This window comes from Sorex araneus, chromosome 2 (assembly GCF_027595985.1).
Source record: "Sorex araneus isolate mSorAra2 chromosome 2, mSorAra2.pri, whole genome shotgun sequence".
NCBI lineage: Eukaryota > Metazoa > Chordata > Mammalia > Eulipotyphla > Soricidae > Sorex > Sorex araneus.
The window spans coordinates 205526760-205542247 of NC_073303.1; the positions used below are offsets into that span (position 1 = coordinate 205526760).

The 15488-nt window shown below is 57.6% G+C and overlaps 1 protein-coding gene across 1 annotated transcript in view; it reads left to right on the forward strand.

Moving 5' to 3' along the window:
* The first annotated feature begins 703 nt into the window (after nucleotides 1–703).
* The window catches only part of GFPT2 (glutamine-fructose-6-phosphate transaminase 2), a 38757-nt gene continuing 23972 nt past the window's right edge, over nucleotides 704–15488 (forward strand). Inside the window, exons 1-2 of the mRNA XM_055127738.1 lie at nucleotides 704–787; nucleotides 14731–14838. Coding sequence (XP_054983713.1) covers nucleotides 781–787; nucleotides 14731–14838 — 115 coding nt within the window. The 5' untranslated portion in view covers nucleotides 704–780. The remainder of the gene's footprint in view (nucleotides 788–14730; nucleotides 14839–15488) is intronic.

Here is a 15488-nt window from a genome sequence, read left to right on the forward strand (position 1 = left end):
CGCCAGCGCCACCCGTCAGCACCCCTGGGTGCAGTCAGTCTCCGGACTAACAGAGTGACGGCACTGCGGGGCCAGGGAGGCAGCACCGCGAGCAGGCCGCGGGCTGAACAGGGTTCGGTTCCTGGCACCACGCATGGCCTCCCAGGCTGCCAAGAGCGATCCCCGGGTGCGGGGCGGGAGTAACCCCTGCGCACTGCCGGGCGTGGCCCCGAAATCAGAATAATAAGAGACGTCACGGTGTCCTGCTACTACCGGGGTCCTGAGGGATGCACACCCGACCCGGTGCCTGGAAGCCCCGTCTCCATCCTCGCCGGGGTCACGCCCCTGAGACAGTCTAGAACACCGTGACTCAGGCCCTGGCCCCGGGTCTCGCGCCCACTCGGAGCTGGAGTACGGGCTCGCGACCTCAAGGTCATCTGGAGTGGCCACACCCGCGTCCACCCGATTCCGACACCCCCACGCCCTGCTGTGCTCCGAGCCTAGGAAACGCCCCGCGCACGCGGCACAAACCCCGCCCATCGGTTGCCACGGCAACGGAGGACCAATAGGGAGCTGGCAGGCGCGCGCCCGCCTCAGCAGAAGCCCCGCCCATAGGTTGCCACGACAACCGACGACCAATAGGGAGCCGCAGGCCGGGGAAGTCCCCGCCCCCTGAGGCCCCGGCCCGCCCCGGCCCGCCCCGGCCCCGCCCCCGGGGCGGCGCTGCGGGCTATAAGGGCCCGGGGCGGCGGGGTCAGCTCGCGCCGCTATTCGGGTGGACGGTCAGCGGGCACGTCCGCGATGTGCGGTAAGTGGGGGGGGGGCGGCGCCCTGCGCCCCTCCCGGGGTTCGAGTCCGGCGCCCGCGACCCCCGGGCGGGCGTCTGCAGGGCTGAGGGTGGGGGGCGCGACCCCTGGGCCCGCGAGGGCGTGGGGAGGGGGCTCGAGTCCGTCCCGGTGCTGGACCCTGGAGGGGAGAGCGGCGCCCTCACGCCCCCGGGGACCTGCCCCGACCCGCTGCCGCCGCGAGCGCGCGCCTCCCGCGCGGCGACCCTCCCCGCCCCCCGCGCGGCGGCGGGTCCGAGGGGTCGGGGCTGATGTCACACGAACGGAGCAGAGTCCTCCCGGCGCCCGAGACCACCTCTCGCGTCCCCCCGCCCCCAGGCGGGCCGCCCAGTAGTCGCCCTGTCCTGGAGGAGGGCGCGGGGGCCGTGGCTGCGAGACCCCCGGGGCCCCAGCGCCCCTCGGCCGTGGGCGCCCCCGTGCGGCCGGGCGCGGCACTGCCAGGACCCCTTCCCGCCGCTCCTCTCCCGGGCCGCCGTGCCCCCTCCGTGCCCTCCCCCAAGCCTGGGCCAGGGGTGGGTCCCGCGGTGAGCCCCTGCGGGCTGTGCTGGCGCCGTGTTCCCGGGCTGGGGCTCCTGCAAAGTTGTGATTTTCTTTTTAAGAGAAGGAAAAACCAGCAACCCACCAAGGACCGACCGGGACCCCCGCCAGCTTTGTTTGGGGTCCTCCCGTCCCCCCAGTGCGGCGGGTGTTCTGTAAAAGGCCAGACCCTGGGCCAGAGAAACAGGGGAGTGGGGAAGGCACTGGCCTTGCATTTATAGCTGACACCAGCTAGACCCCAGCCCGCACAGACAGGTGTGTGTGTGTGTGTGTGTGTGTGTGTGTGTGTGTGTGTGTGTGTGTGTGATCCCTGAGCCAGGAGTAAGTCCTGAGCAACCCCCACCCCCGTGTGTGTGTGTGTGTGTGTGTGTGATCCCTGGGCCAGGAGTAAACCCTGAGCACCCCCCCATGTGCCCTCAAACCAAAAAGAGTAATAATGAAAAGCCTGAACATTTCTAGAAGAGGGAGGGCAAAGGTGGCAGCTTCAGCCTGAATCCATCGGCCCCAGGGCTTCTGGGGACCAGGCCAGGCCCCACACAGGGGCCAGCTGATCCCCCCCAGCACCTGCCTGCCGCCTTTTTCTTCGCTGCGTTGGCTCTCTGGTCCCCGGTCACTTTCCTCTCCCCCGCCCTGGCTGCCCTCCTCAGAGCTGATCTCCGCCTGGAGAAGCCCCTGTGCTCTGACGGGGGCGGGGGGACGGCCTGGGCGGGGGTGGGCCAGCCCGACTGTGGGCAGACCAGTGTCCCACGCTCAGCCAGCCCGGCCCGGCCCGGCCCGGCCCAACAGCTTGGAGGCAGAAGTCCAGGTCGGATCGGAATCCCGAGTGGGCGGGGCCCTCCTGGCCTGGGGTCCCGGGCCGGCCCCTGCTGCTGGCCGGCCGCTGGGCCTTCCCGGAGCCCTGGTGCAGCTCAGTGCTCTGTCGGCAGTTCTGACTGCTTTGAGGGGTCGCGGCCGGAAGTGCTCAGGGGTCACTCCACGCTTGGTGATGCCCAGGGGACCCGGCCAGCCGCCTCCCTGCTGCTCTACCAGCCCTGGCAGAGCACTGTGGAGTCCCTTTCCCCAGGTATCTGTGACTCCTGGATTGTTGTTCTGTTTTGTTTGTTTGTTTTAGGCTTTGGGGTCACACTCCACAATGCCCAGGGCTCACCCCTAGCTCTGTGCCAGGAGCGACTCCCGCGTGTGGAGTCAGGAATCGCCCCCCAGCACTGCGAGGCGTGGCCCCCAAACAAAACAATAAAAGAGGGAGAGGAAAGAGAAGTGGAGGGCTGGAGAGAGGACGGAGTGAGATCTGTCATGCAGCTGACTCTGGCAAACAGTTGTTACTTATGGCGCCTGAGCACCGAGCCTGGAGTAAGGCCTGAGCACTGCTGGCTGTGCCCCCCAGACTCAGATCCACCATCCCCAACAAAATTGGGGCTGGAGAAATTGTTGTTGTTGTTTTTCTTTTGGGGTCACACCTGCCAGTGCCGGGGTGCTGGCCGAACACTCAGGAACTATTCCTGGTGGGGACCGTGTGGGGGCCTGGGCGGAACCTGGGCCGGCCACACGCAAGGCAGATGGTAAGGCCGTACTATTGGTCTGGCCCCCCGTGGATTGTTTGGGGGGGGGAAGTTGGGGCCGCACCTCAGCCTGTGCCCAGGGATCACTCCAGTGGGACTCGGCTGTGCAGGGGGTTGGACTGGGCTGGGCCACGCTCCAGGCAAACACCTTTACCCTCGCTCTCACCTCCCCACGTTCTGTCCCTCTTGTTTTGTTTGGGGGCCACACCCGGCGATGCTCAGGGGTTCCTCCTGGCTCTGCACTCGGATCCCGGCAGTGCTAGAGGGACCCTGTCGGATGTCTGGGATTCATCCCAGCTTGGCTGCGTGCGAGGCAATCCCCTCCCCAGGGTACTGTCCTCTCCAGGTTCTGTTTTTTTATTTCTTTCACAGTTGCAAAGCTTTCGTATTTGAGTTTCGGTCACCCAGTGTTCAATCACCCATCCCTTCACCAGTGCACATTTCCCACCACCCAAACCCCCAGTATCTGCCCACAATTTCCACAATGCTCTCTCTCCCTCTCTGTGCGATGATTACACTCAACATTTCGACACCAGTCCCACCAACACTCAAGCCTGCCGAAAAGGCAATGCTAGACAATGTGTTTTGCAGTGCTTGCTATGGATAGCACATAATGTCACGCGGCCGCTCTAGGAATTCTAAAATTTTAATAATTAGGGTCTGGAGAGATCTCTGCAGTGAGCTGCTTAGTTCCGAGATTCGTGTGTATGTGTGTGTGTGTATCATGGCTGTGTAGGAGCTTAATAAGTAGCCGGGGGCAGTTTGTGAGCACCATCTCAGAGTCCAATTGGGGCGGGAGGTGGGTGGAGGAGAAGGAGGGCCGACTCCCCCCCACCCCGTCCTGTATCCAGGTTCTTAAGTCACCTCTGTCCTTCCTCTGTGTAGTTAATAGTCTACAGGGAGGGACAAAGTGGCTCTTGGAGAACTCGAGAATCTGTTGTTTTTACTCAAAGGTAATATCCTTGCCTTGAGTTAAACTTCAGACCTCTTTTCTATGGGGAGGCTGAGGGAAGGGTCCCCTCCTGTTTTCTTGTTCAGCCTGATGGTGGTTGGGTGCAAGGGCCCTCAAAAGCTCTACTTTTGGGGTCCTGTGCAACTGGGACTATACTTGATATATTATGGCAAGGAAGTTATTTTTACGTGTTTTTTTTTCTTTTTGGGTCACACCTGGCAATACACAGGGGTCACTCTTGGCTCTGCATTCAGGAATTACCCCTGGTGGTGCTCAGGGGACCATATGGGATGCTGGGAATCGAACCTGGGTTGGCCGCGTGCAAGGCAAACGCCCTACCGGCTGTGCTATCGCTCCAGCCCGAGTTATTTTTACTATTAAAAAGGAAAATTGATAGTTAAAAAGTAAAATGATGTTTTATTTTATATTTTAGTTTATGTTTTAGCTTTATATTATTTATCTAGAGCGATAGCACAGTGGGGAGGGCCTTTGCCTTGCATGCAGCCGACCTGGGTTCGATTTCTCCGTCCCTCTCGGAGAGTCCGGCAAGCTACCGAGAGTATCCCGCCCACACGGCAGAGCCTGGCAAGCTCCACGTGGCGTATTCAATATGCCCAAAACAGTCACAACAAGTCTCACCATGGAGACGTTACTGGTGCCCGCTCGAGCAAATCGATGAGCAATGGGACGACAGTGACACAGTGACAGTGGAACTGGGGTGGCTGGGACATCCCAGCAGTGCTCAGGGGCATCAAGAGTGTGTCTGGTGACTCCCTTTGGCCCGTGTCGTGCCAGTCAAACATCGCGCCCTGCCCCTCTCCCTCAAGCCTAAGGCATCACCTTTGTCTTGCTTGGTGGCCGCTTCCCCGCTGCAGTCCCCTCCTGCCAGAGACCGGGGCTTGGAGCAGTGCCCCCCTCTCTCACACCAGGGAGCCCCCGACCTCCCTCCCCAGGCCCAACCCAGAGCCCCGCCCCTCACTGAGTTTCTCTTCCGTTCTCTGTGTCCGGGCCGTACCCTGCTACGTCAGGCCCTGATCCTGCCTCAGCCCTCAGGCGTCACTCCAGCAGCTCGCGAGCCCCGGGGGGTGCCAGGGGCTGGTCCTGGCCGGCCGTGTGCAGGCAGGTGCCTTCCTGCACCGTCACTGGCTCCATCCGTGCTTTCTCTCACCCGGCGGTGCTCAGGGCCTGGCTCTGTGCTCAGGGCCCCTCTGGGTGGGCCGGGGGTGCCAGAGTTTGCGCCTAGGCCAGTGGCGTGCAGAGCAAGGGCCTGGCCTGCGGTACTGTCACTCTGACCCCAATCAAGGCTTTCTTTCTTTAGCATTTTTTTATTGACTGCCGTGAGATAGACCGTTACCAACTGTTCATGATTGGGTTCCAGTCAAACGATGACCCAGTCTCCATCCTTCACCACTGTAATTCCCACCACTGTACCCCGTTTCCCTCCCAGGCCCCCCAAACAACGCCTTCCTCCGGCCCCTTCCGCCTGCCTTGCTTTCCTTCTCTCTCTCTCCATTTGCACATTGTAGTTGGCAGTACAGTGCTAAGAGGCCATCGAGTTTGTCCAGGGCGTTCAGTACTTCTATCGGGAAGGTCAGGCTGGAGTGGCTCTTTCACCCGGGTGGTGTGGACGTGACTGCCGAGGCCTCCATCAGCGAGGTGGTCAGCGAGGTGGGGGAGAGCCCACCCCGTCCCTCCGGAAGCCGGAGATTCCAGTCTCTGGACCTGCAGGCCTGAATTTTCAGTCGATTTCATCTCGGTGAGGTCTGTCCGGAGACGGAGGAGTCAGGCCAGGGGCGTGGTGGCGATTTCAGACTGTGGGAGCAGGTGGCTGCCGGGGCTCTGCCTGGGTGGACACCGGCTGACCTGCCGCCCTCCGGTTTACCCCGGTCTGGTCAGCCTGGAGAAGGTCCAAATTAGCAGCAGCGTTCGCAGTTATTTAGGGGTCTCTGAAGCGGGGCTGGTGGGAGAGCCTTCACGGTGGCGCTGGCTCGTGGGGGTGACTGCGATGCTCCTGGGGTCCGGGGCGTGGGGGGAGGTAGCCCACCCCGACCCCAAGGCAGCCTGGAGGTTTCAGTCTCGAAACCCTCACATCTGCATTTCCAGAGATTCCTGTCTCCGGGAGGCCCACGGGGTGCTGGAGTCCTGCCGGGAGCTCGGCGGGGACTCTGGATGGTGGGAACCAGCGGCTGCCGGGGGCTGTGCTGGGCGGGCACCAGGCTGACCCCCCCAACCAGTTTACCCTGGTCTGTCCAGCCTTGCAGGGTCCGAGATTAACTGTGACTCTTGCTCTCTTTCTTTTTCTTTTTTTTTTTTATAAATTGAGGAATTTATTTTTTTTGGACTTTTTATTAAATCACCATGTGGAAAGTTACATAGTTCTTAGGTTTATATGTCAGTTATACAATATTCAAACACCCATCCCTTCACCAGTGCCCATATTCCACCACCAGAAACCCCAGTATACCCCCCGCCCCCACCCCCTACCCCCTACTGTATAACTAATTAATTTCACTTCATTTTTTCTTTACCTTGATTACATTCCATAATTCAACACAAAAATCACTATAGTTGTTGGAGTTTCCAACCAAGAGAGACAGACCTACTACATTTGATAATTAGTTTTTCATTGCTGGAAATGGAGAGATATGTAGCCCCACTGCTACAAGTACATAACTCTCTCTCTCTCTCTCTCTCTCTTTTTTTTTCCTTTTTCCTTTTCCCTTTTTTTTTCTTTTTCCCCCTCATCCCCCTTCCTGCACCTCATAGTATGTTGTACGCCACGCCGCGTCGGCCAGCGTGGGGCTTTTGCTTAGTTCACAGTCCAGAGAGGTGGCTGCTACATTAAAAACCTTCAATATTTCAACAAAAACTTACTGTTATTATTTGGAGTTTCCCCCCCCCCCCCCGGTCAGACCTGTTCAAATGGAACCGTTTCACATTGCTGACAATTATAAATGTTAAGTCGCGCGGACGCAGCAGCGTCCGCGCGTTTTTGGATTTCTGTATAAAGTCCAGGGAAAATTCTGCCAGAAATTACATAGCCCAGCTCACAGTCCCAGTGCATTGTTGTAAGAAGTCTCTGAATTCAAAGTCTTTAGGCGCAGAGTGTCCGATTCGCGCTCAGCGGCTCCGGATTTATCTGGGTCGAAGGCGTGCCGGTTACGCCCCCTTCCCATGAGTTCCTGGGAGCCCCAAAAGTAAAAACCGAATACCTGTGGGTTTGGAGTCACAGAAGATGGCGCCTGCCACGTGGGTGCCGCCAGCCCGCTGCTTTCCATGCGGGAAGACAGGGTGGGGAGGAAAAAAATCCACCCCCGGCAGCACAGAGTTGTAGCCCAGTTCGGTGTCCCAGTGCATCGCTATCGGATGCTGCGCTGGATGCCCTAATGTGTTACATCTCTGTAATCAAAGTCTTTAGGCGCAGAGTGTCCCGTCTTGCTCTCTTTCGAGGCTGATCTCTGAGTCTCTGGAGCGAGGCTGGTAAACGAGCTTGTGTAGCTGAGCGGGAGGTGGTCTGTGGGGTGGCTCCCCATTCCTCACCTTTGGCTCTTGATTCCTTGGGAAACTTGGCCCCGGGTTGTTGGAGTCCCACCAGAGGCACAGCGGCAATTTTTTTTTCTGCTTTTTGGATCACACCTGGAGATGCTCAGGGGTTACTCCTGGCTGTGCACTCAGAATCACTCCTGGCGGTGCTTGGGGGACCCTATGGGATGCTGGGAATCGAACCCGGGTCGGCTGCGTGCAAGGCAAACGCCCTCCCCGCTGTGCTCTCGCTCCAGCCCCACAGCGGCAATTTTGGGGTGTCAGGACGCCTGAGGGCACCATCAGGCTGTGGGCGCACTTGCCTGCAAGTACAGGCTGGCACTTGCCACCCCAGCCGGGGGTTTCTGTCAAGTCCTCCCGTTAATTCACGGCCACGGTAGCCCAAGAGATGGGGGGGAGCTTGTCTTTCTTCTTTTCCCTTTGTGTTTGGGCACAGCCAGCGGTGCTCAGGGACTGCTCCCGTCCTGCAGTCTGGGATCGCTCCTTGTGGTGTCGGGGCGACCACGTGGGTCACCAGGGATTGAGCCTGGGTGGGCCGCGTGAGAACAGGCCCCTCCCGCTGAGCTGGTGCTCTGGCCTCATGGGCGACACGCCCGGCAGGTCCCGGAGCATCGCCGGGTGCAGCCCTGGGGTCCCCAGCGGTCTGGGCAGCCCCCAGGACCACAGGGACCAGGGGCCGCCTTCTCACGTGGGACCACCAGCTGCCTGGGATCCGGGCATGGGTCCCCCTGAGTGGCCCCTCACCCGATAACCACGTCCAGGGCGGGAACTGGGTGTGGGGCAGAGGCTGAACCCATGCCAGGAAAGTGGCCCTGGCAGATTCTGCGACGGCCGTGTGGTGTTAGGTGCCCTCGCCCTCTGGTGCTCGCCCAGAAGCCCGGGATTGGGGTCCCAGATGCTCAAGTCATGGCTGGCCGTGGACGGCAGCGGCCGTGCCCAGCCCCCGCTCACAGAGTGGAGCAGGGAGTCAGCCCTGCCCTGGGCTCTGTGCCAGCACTGCGTCCTCGGTGTGTGTCACCCGCCGGGTCTCCTGTGTGTCTCTGGCATGTGTCACTCACGACATCTTGTAGATATTTCGATGTGTCGATGCAGCTTCTGTGTCTGTATCGCTCACGGCATGTTGTATGTCGACGTGTCATTGCCTTCTCTGTGTGTAGCTCACTGCATGTTGTATGTCTCTGTGTGTCATTGCCTTCTCTATGTGTAACTCACTGCATGTTGTATGTCTATGTGTCATTGCCTTCTCTGTGTATAGCTCACTGCATATTGTATGTCTCTGTGTGTCACTGCCTTCTCTGTGTGTGACTCACGGCATGTTGTATGTCTGTGTCACTGCCTTCTCCATGTGTAACTCATGGCATGTTATATGTCTCTGTGTGTCACTGTCTTCTCCATGTGTAAATCATGGCATGTTGTATGTCTCTGTGTGTCACTGCCTTCTCCATGTGTAACTCATGGCATGTTGTATGTCTCTGTGTGTCACTGCCTTCTCTATGTGTAACTCACAGCATGTTGTATGTCTCTGTGTGTCACTGCCTTCTCTATGTGTAACTCACAGCATGTTGTATATCTCTGTGTGTCACTGCCTTCTCTATGTGTAACTCACAGCATGTTGTATGTCTCTGTGTCACTGCCTTCTCTATGTGTGACTCACTGCATGTTGTATGTCTGTGTCACTGCCTTCTCCATGTGTGACTCACTGCATGTTGTATGTCTGTGTCATTGCATTCTCTGGGTAACTCTCTGCATCTCTTATGTGTCTATTTGTCACTGCATCTTCTGTGTATCACTCACTGCATCTTCTGTCTCTGTGTCATTGCATCTTCTGTGTCACCCCTCATTGCTTCTTACACATCTGTGTGTCACCCACTGCCTCTTCTGTGTGTCCTCCACATCCTCTCTGTATTGATGTGTTGTGGCATCTTCTGTGTCTGTGTCACTCATGCATCTTCTTTGTATGTGTCCACACATCTTTTATGTAAGTGTAATTCACCACATCTTATATGTGCCACTCACATTTATGTATATTGTGTCCATGTCAGCACATCGTGTATGTATGTAACATCATATCTTACATGTGCCGTCACATTTTATATGTGTCACATCTTGTATGCATATGTCACATCTTACCTATATGTGCTGCCACATTTTACACGTGTATAATGGCACTGCAGCACTATCATTCGTTTGTTCATCGATTTGCTTGAGCAGGCACCAGTAACGTCTCCATTGTGAGACTTGTTGTGACTGTTTTTGGCATATTGAATACGCCACGGGGAGCTTGCTAGGCTCTGCTGTGGGGGCGGGATACTCTCAGGAGCTTGCCAGGCTCTCCGAGAGGGACGGAGGAATTGAACCCGGGTTGGCTACGTGCAAAGCAAACGCACTTCCTGCTGTGCTATCGCTCCAGTCCAATGATGAAAATAATTGTCACTGTCACTGTCATCTCATTGCTCATCGATTTGCTCAAGTGAGCACCAGTAACATCTCCATTGTGAGACTTGTTGTTACTGTTTTTGGCATATCAAATATGCCACGGGTAACTTGCCAGGCTCTGCCGTGGGGGCAGGATACTCTCGGGAGCTTGCCTGGCTCTCCAAGAGGGGCAGAGGAATCGAACACAGGTTGGCCACGTGCAAGGTGAACGCCCTACCTGCTGTGCTATCGCTCCAGTCCAATGATGAAGATAATTATGAAAAATAAAACAAACTCATACAATATTATTTAGCAATGAAAGAAAATGAAGTGTTGATATATACCAGAACATGGATTAACCTTAAAAATACTATGCTAAGTGAATAAAGCTGTGACCACCTACGGTGTGAGTCCATTTATCTGAAATCCCCACGAACAGGTAAAGCTTTAGACAGAAGGCAGATTAGCAGCTGCCGAGGGCTGGGAGGGAAAGGAAACTCGGGCATGGCCACTGAGTGGACTCTCTGCTGGTTACAAAGTGAGATACGTGAAAGCCCACTGAAAATTACTCTTACAAATTAATTTAAAATGAATTACAGCTCAATAATAATTTGTTTAATTGTAATTTTTACTGGGATGTTGGGCTGGAGCGATAGCACAGCGGGTAGGGTATTCACCTTGCACACAGCCGACCCGGGTTCAATTCCTCTGCCTCTCTCGGAGAGCCCGGCAAGCTACTGAGAGTATCCCGCCTGCACGGCAGAGCCTGGCAAGCTCCTCGTGGCGTATTGGACATGCCAAACACAGTAACAAGTCTCACGATGGAGACGTTCCTGGTGCCTGCTAGAGCTAATCGACGAGCAGCGGGGATAACAGTGATGACAGTGACTGGGATGTTCTCACTAAAATCAACACAAAAACGAAAGAATTACCCTCTGGTGAAGGGAGGGGGACGTTGGCGGTGGGATTGGTGTTGGAATATTGCATGACTAAAACAACTCTTAGGAACGACTTTGTAAATCACATTATCTTAATTTAAAATTTTTTTAAAAGTGAGAATTATTGGTAACTCATGAATTAAGACTTCTATTTGTGCCTCTGATAAGTAAAACAATTTGACCCTCAAAAAAAAAACATTTGAAAAAAAAACATTTGAGGGTCAGGGGTGTGTCTCAGTGACAAGAAGAAAGCCTTAGCATGATGCTAATGTGGTCAGTCCCAGAACCATAAGAGGGGGCAGGAGGATACACATGTGTATAATATTATATGTATGAAATCTTCTATGTGTGTCGCTGCGTCTTACATGTCTGTGTACATCACTTCTTACATATCTGTGTCACTGACCACATCGTCTGTGTATACACCATTCGTGTTTCATGCCCGTCTCTCACCGCACCTTGTGTATCTGTAGGACCGCCACCCCCTGCACCTTATACGTGTGTACACGTCATCCATCACGTCTTCTGCTTATAACTATCTGTCACTCGTGCCTCCTCTCCCCACATGCATGCTCTGTCCCCACTCCCCTCTTCCTTCCGAAAGCAAGCAGATGTGATTTCACACACACACATATTTAGGCACACGCATATACACAAAGTATACACAAAGTGTCACATAAGTCACAGTTAGGCAACACTCACACACACACTTTTGTTACTGGGCCACACCCGGCGATGCTCAGGGGTTACTCCTGTCCCTGCATTCAGGAATTACTCCTGGCGGTGCTCGGGGACCATGTGGGATGTTGGGATCAAACCCAGGTTGGCCGTGTGCAAGGCAAACAAGCACCTTCCCTGCTGTTCTGTCTCTCGGGCCCTCGTGCATTCATTTCCACACGCACAGACACATTCGCAGGAGTTCTCTCTCTGTCTCTGTCTCTGTCTCTTTCTGTCTCTGACTCTCTCTGTCTCTCCCTCCCTCTCTCTCTCTCACCCCCTTTCTCTCCCTCTCTCTCCCTCTCCCTGTCTCTCTCTCTCTCCCTTTCTCTCCGTCTCTCTCTTTCTCCCTCTCTCTCTCCCTTCCTCTCTCTGTCTCCCTTCCCCCTTTCTACACACACACACACACACACACACACACACACACACACACACACACACACACACACACAGTGCTGACTTACTTGCGCTGAGCTTGTGGAGCAGCTCAGCCCCACCGTGCGGCCCTCTCCCGCCCGTGCCCACCCTGTCTCTCCGCCCGCCCCTCCCCCACACCCTGACTTTCCGGAGACCCGAGCCTCCCTCTTATCTGACACTCTGGGCGACACCTCAGTTCAAGGACAGACGCCTGGGGGTGGGGAAGGAGCCGGAACCTCTGGGGACCAGGTTGCTTGGTGGGGGCGGGGCGGGGGGCTTTCCACTTCGGGCTGCCTTTCACCCCTGCCCCGGTCTCCTGAACAGGTGCCACGTTGCCCCTTGCACACACCCCTACCCACTCCCACCCTCATTTGTCGGTTTCCTCGTGGCGCCTGGCCCCCTCCGCTGGTGGTTCTGGCGGGTTTTTGGGTCTGCCCCTCTGGGTACCGTCTGCGCCAGCCGGAGGAGGGTCCCTTCCTCAGAAGCCCTCTCCCCACTCCCTCTGCACCTCCCATGCTCCCGATTTCCCTCCGCTGACTGCTGGTCTTTCACATGGGGGCTTCCCAGGCGAGAGGAAGCCCCCGGATGCTGCGAACTCTGGTAAGAGCTACTTTGGGGTGTTGCTTTGTTTGGGGCCACCCCTGGCCGTGCCCAGGCCTTACTCTCTGCTCTGCACTCGGCCGTCCCTCCCGGCCAGGCTCCCGGTCGCACAGGGGTGCCGGGGGTTGAACCCGGGTCAGCTCCGAGTGCAACAAGCACCACAGTGGTTGCATTGTCTCTCAGTTCTGTCTTGTGTTTTCTGCTTCTGTGAACAGTGCTTATAGATAGAGCTTTGGCCTGGTTAGCACCTTGTGCTTATACAGGGAAATTAATGCACAAGCCCCACATGTGCGCACACACGCGCACACGCACACACACACACACACACACACCACACACTTGTGAGTTTGGGGCTACACCCCAGGGTACTCAGGGCTGCCTTCTGGCCCTGTGCTCAGGAATCACTGCTGGTAGGGTTTGGTGGGGAACTCTAGCCGCCCACTTGCAAGGCAAACGCCTTCCCTGCTGTCCTGTGGCTCTAACAACCCCCCCACACACACAGGATTGGAGCACTGTCGCACTGTCGCACTGTTGTCCCGTTGTTCATCAATTTGCTTGAGTGGGCACCAGTAACGTCTCCATCGTGAGACTTGTTGTGACTGCGTTTGGCATATCGAATATGCCACGGGGAGCTTGCCAGGCTCTGCCGTATGGGCGGGATACTCTCGGTAGCTTACTGGGCTCTCCGAGAGGGACGGAGGAATCAAACCCGGGTCGGCCGCATGCAGGGCGAATGCCCTACCCACTGTGCTATTGCTCCAGTCCAAAACACAGGATTATCAGAAAAAATCCTGAAGATTACTTTGGGGGCAAGAACAATTAAGCCATTTCAGCTCTTTTTCGAAAAGAATTGCTCTCTCACTGGGAAAGAGAAAGAAGTTTCAGCTCTGGTTTAATCGCCAAAACTTGGCACTTTGAAGAAGCCTTGCCCCGCCCCCCGAAAAAAAGGGTATTTCTGAGGGGCTGGAGGGATAGCACAGCGGGGAGGGCATTTCCCTTGCATGAGACCAACCTGGGTTCGATTCCCAGCATCCCATAGGGTCCCCTGAGCACTGCCAGGAGTGATTCCTGAGTGCAGAGCCAGGAGTAACCCCTGAGCATTGCTGGTGTGACCCAAAAAGCCAAAAAAAAAAAAACAACAACGGTATCTCTGAGTAGGATTTGGTGTGTGGCCGGGGGCCTGCCAGGCTGCTCGGCCCAAAAGTGCTCACACACTCCCAGAACTTTAACCCTCTGGTTCCGCCCCTCCTCTCTCCAGCAATCTTTGCCTAAAAATAGAAGCGCCGTGCCCACCCTGTCACCGAGCGCCTGTTAACACTCAGGTCCCCGGGCCCCGGAGGCGGGCCGTCCCAGTGGGCTCGATGATCTGGGAGAGAGGGTCCCTTCTGCCCGAGACTGCCCTGCCCCCCCGCCCCCGCCACCTCAGCTCTCCCTCCTGCAAGGCGGTCTGTGCCCTTGTCTCAGGAGACCCGACCTCTGTGATCCCCGACTTTCCCCCACCCGAGCCCCCCTCTGGCCACAGCTCTCCAGCCTCTGGCCTCGCCCCTGCGGCCCAGTAGTGACCCGCGCCTTTAGGTGCACCCCCAGGTGAGCCTGAAAGCAAGAGCAAGACTTCCCACCCAGAGGCCAGGAGAGGGTAGCAGGCGGGCCGCTGGCCGGGTGGGATCCCCAGCGAGCCCCACCAGAGTGACCCCTGAGCACAAAGCCAGGAGTCAGCCCCGGGCACCACTGGGTGGGGGCCTCGCGGCAGTCCAGGCTGTGAGGTGCTGACCTTGACCGCAGCCAGGCCTGGTTCTGTCCTGAGCATCCCCCAGGGCCCCCCCCCCCCGCCCTGCCGGTGGCCCGAGTGAGAGCCAGGCGCGAATCCTGAGCACTGTGGGGTGTGTCCACCGCACAGAAACAACACCGCTTCCAGCCCCTGTTCCCGCCTGCGTCCCCCCAGGCCCTTCCCCAGCTGTGAACGAGGGCGGCCACGGGGAGGCCTGGGTGCAGGAGGCGCCTTCCTGTCCCTCCTGCCTCCTGCCGCTCACCTGGGCCCCGGGAGCCGGTTTCATCATCCACCTCACAGATGCCTTGTCCTCGTGCGCTGGGGTGGGGGCAGGTCCCGCTTCCTGGGGTCCTCGCGCCGCTCAGGGGCCGGGCGGGGGCCGGGCTGCTGTGCCCAGGAAGGGTTCACACACCCCCAGAAGAGCGTCTAACCCCCGGGCTTCCCGCCCTCCGCTCCCCAGGAATCTTCGCCTACATGAACTATAGGGTCCCTCGCACGAGGAAGGAGATCTTCGAGACCCTCATCAGGGGTCTGCAGCGGCTGGAGTACCGAGGCTACGACTCTGCAGGTCTGTCGGGGGGGACCGGCCCACTCAAGGGCGGGTGGCGGGCAGAGCCCAGCACAGAGACGCCCTCGGTGTCCGGAGAGGCGGGACAGCGGGAAAGGCACTCGCACACTTTCATGGCCGCGCACCACAGTTCAGCCGCCCACCCCCCGTAGGGTCCCTGGGCGCGGCCTGGAGGGATGCCTGAGCCGGGGCCCAGCCCCCAAGCAGAAACAGGAAAAGGAGCATGCCAGGAGGCGGGGTGGCAGCCCAGCGGGAAGGCACCGGGCTTGTAGGAGCCCTCCTAGGCTCTGTCCCTGGCTCCTGATAGGTCCCCGAGCCCCCCAGAGTGACTCCTGAGGGCAGGGCCAGGAGCAAGTTTTGAGTATTGCCAGGAGTGGCGGGAAGGAAGAAAGGAAGGACGGATGGAAGGACGGATGGAAGGACCGGAGTCAACACATCTGTAGCCCCCCGCACCTATATCTGCTCTGCTTTTTTTCGGGGAGGGGTTCACACCCAGAGATGCTCAGGGGTTACTCCTGGCTCTGCACTCGGGAAATCACTCCTGCTGGTGCTCAGGGGATCAAATGGTATGCTGGGAATCGAACCCAGGTCAGCCGTGTGCAAGGCAAACACCCTACCCGCTGTGCTATTGCTCCAGCCCCAGGGCATTT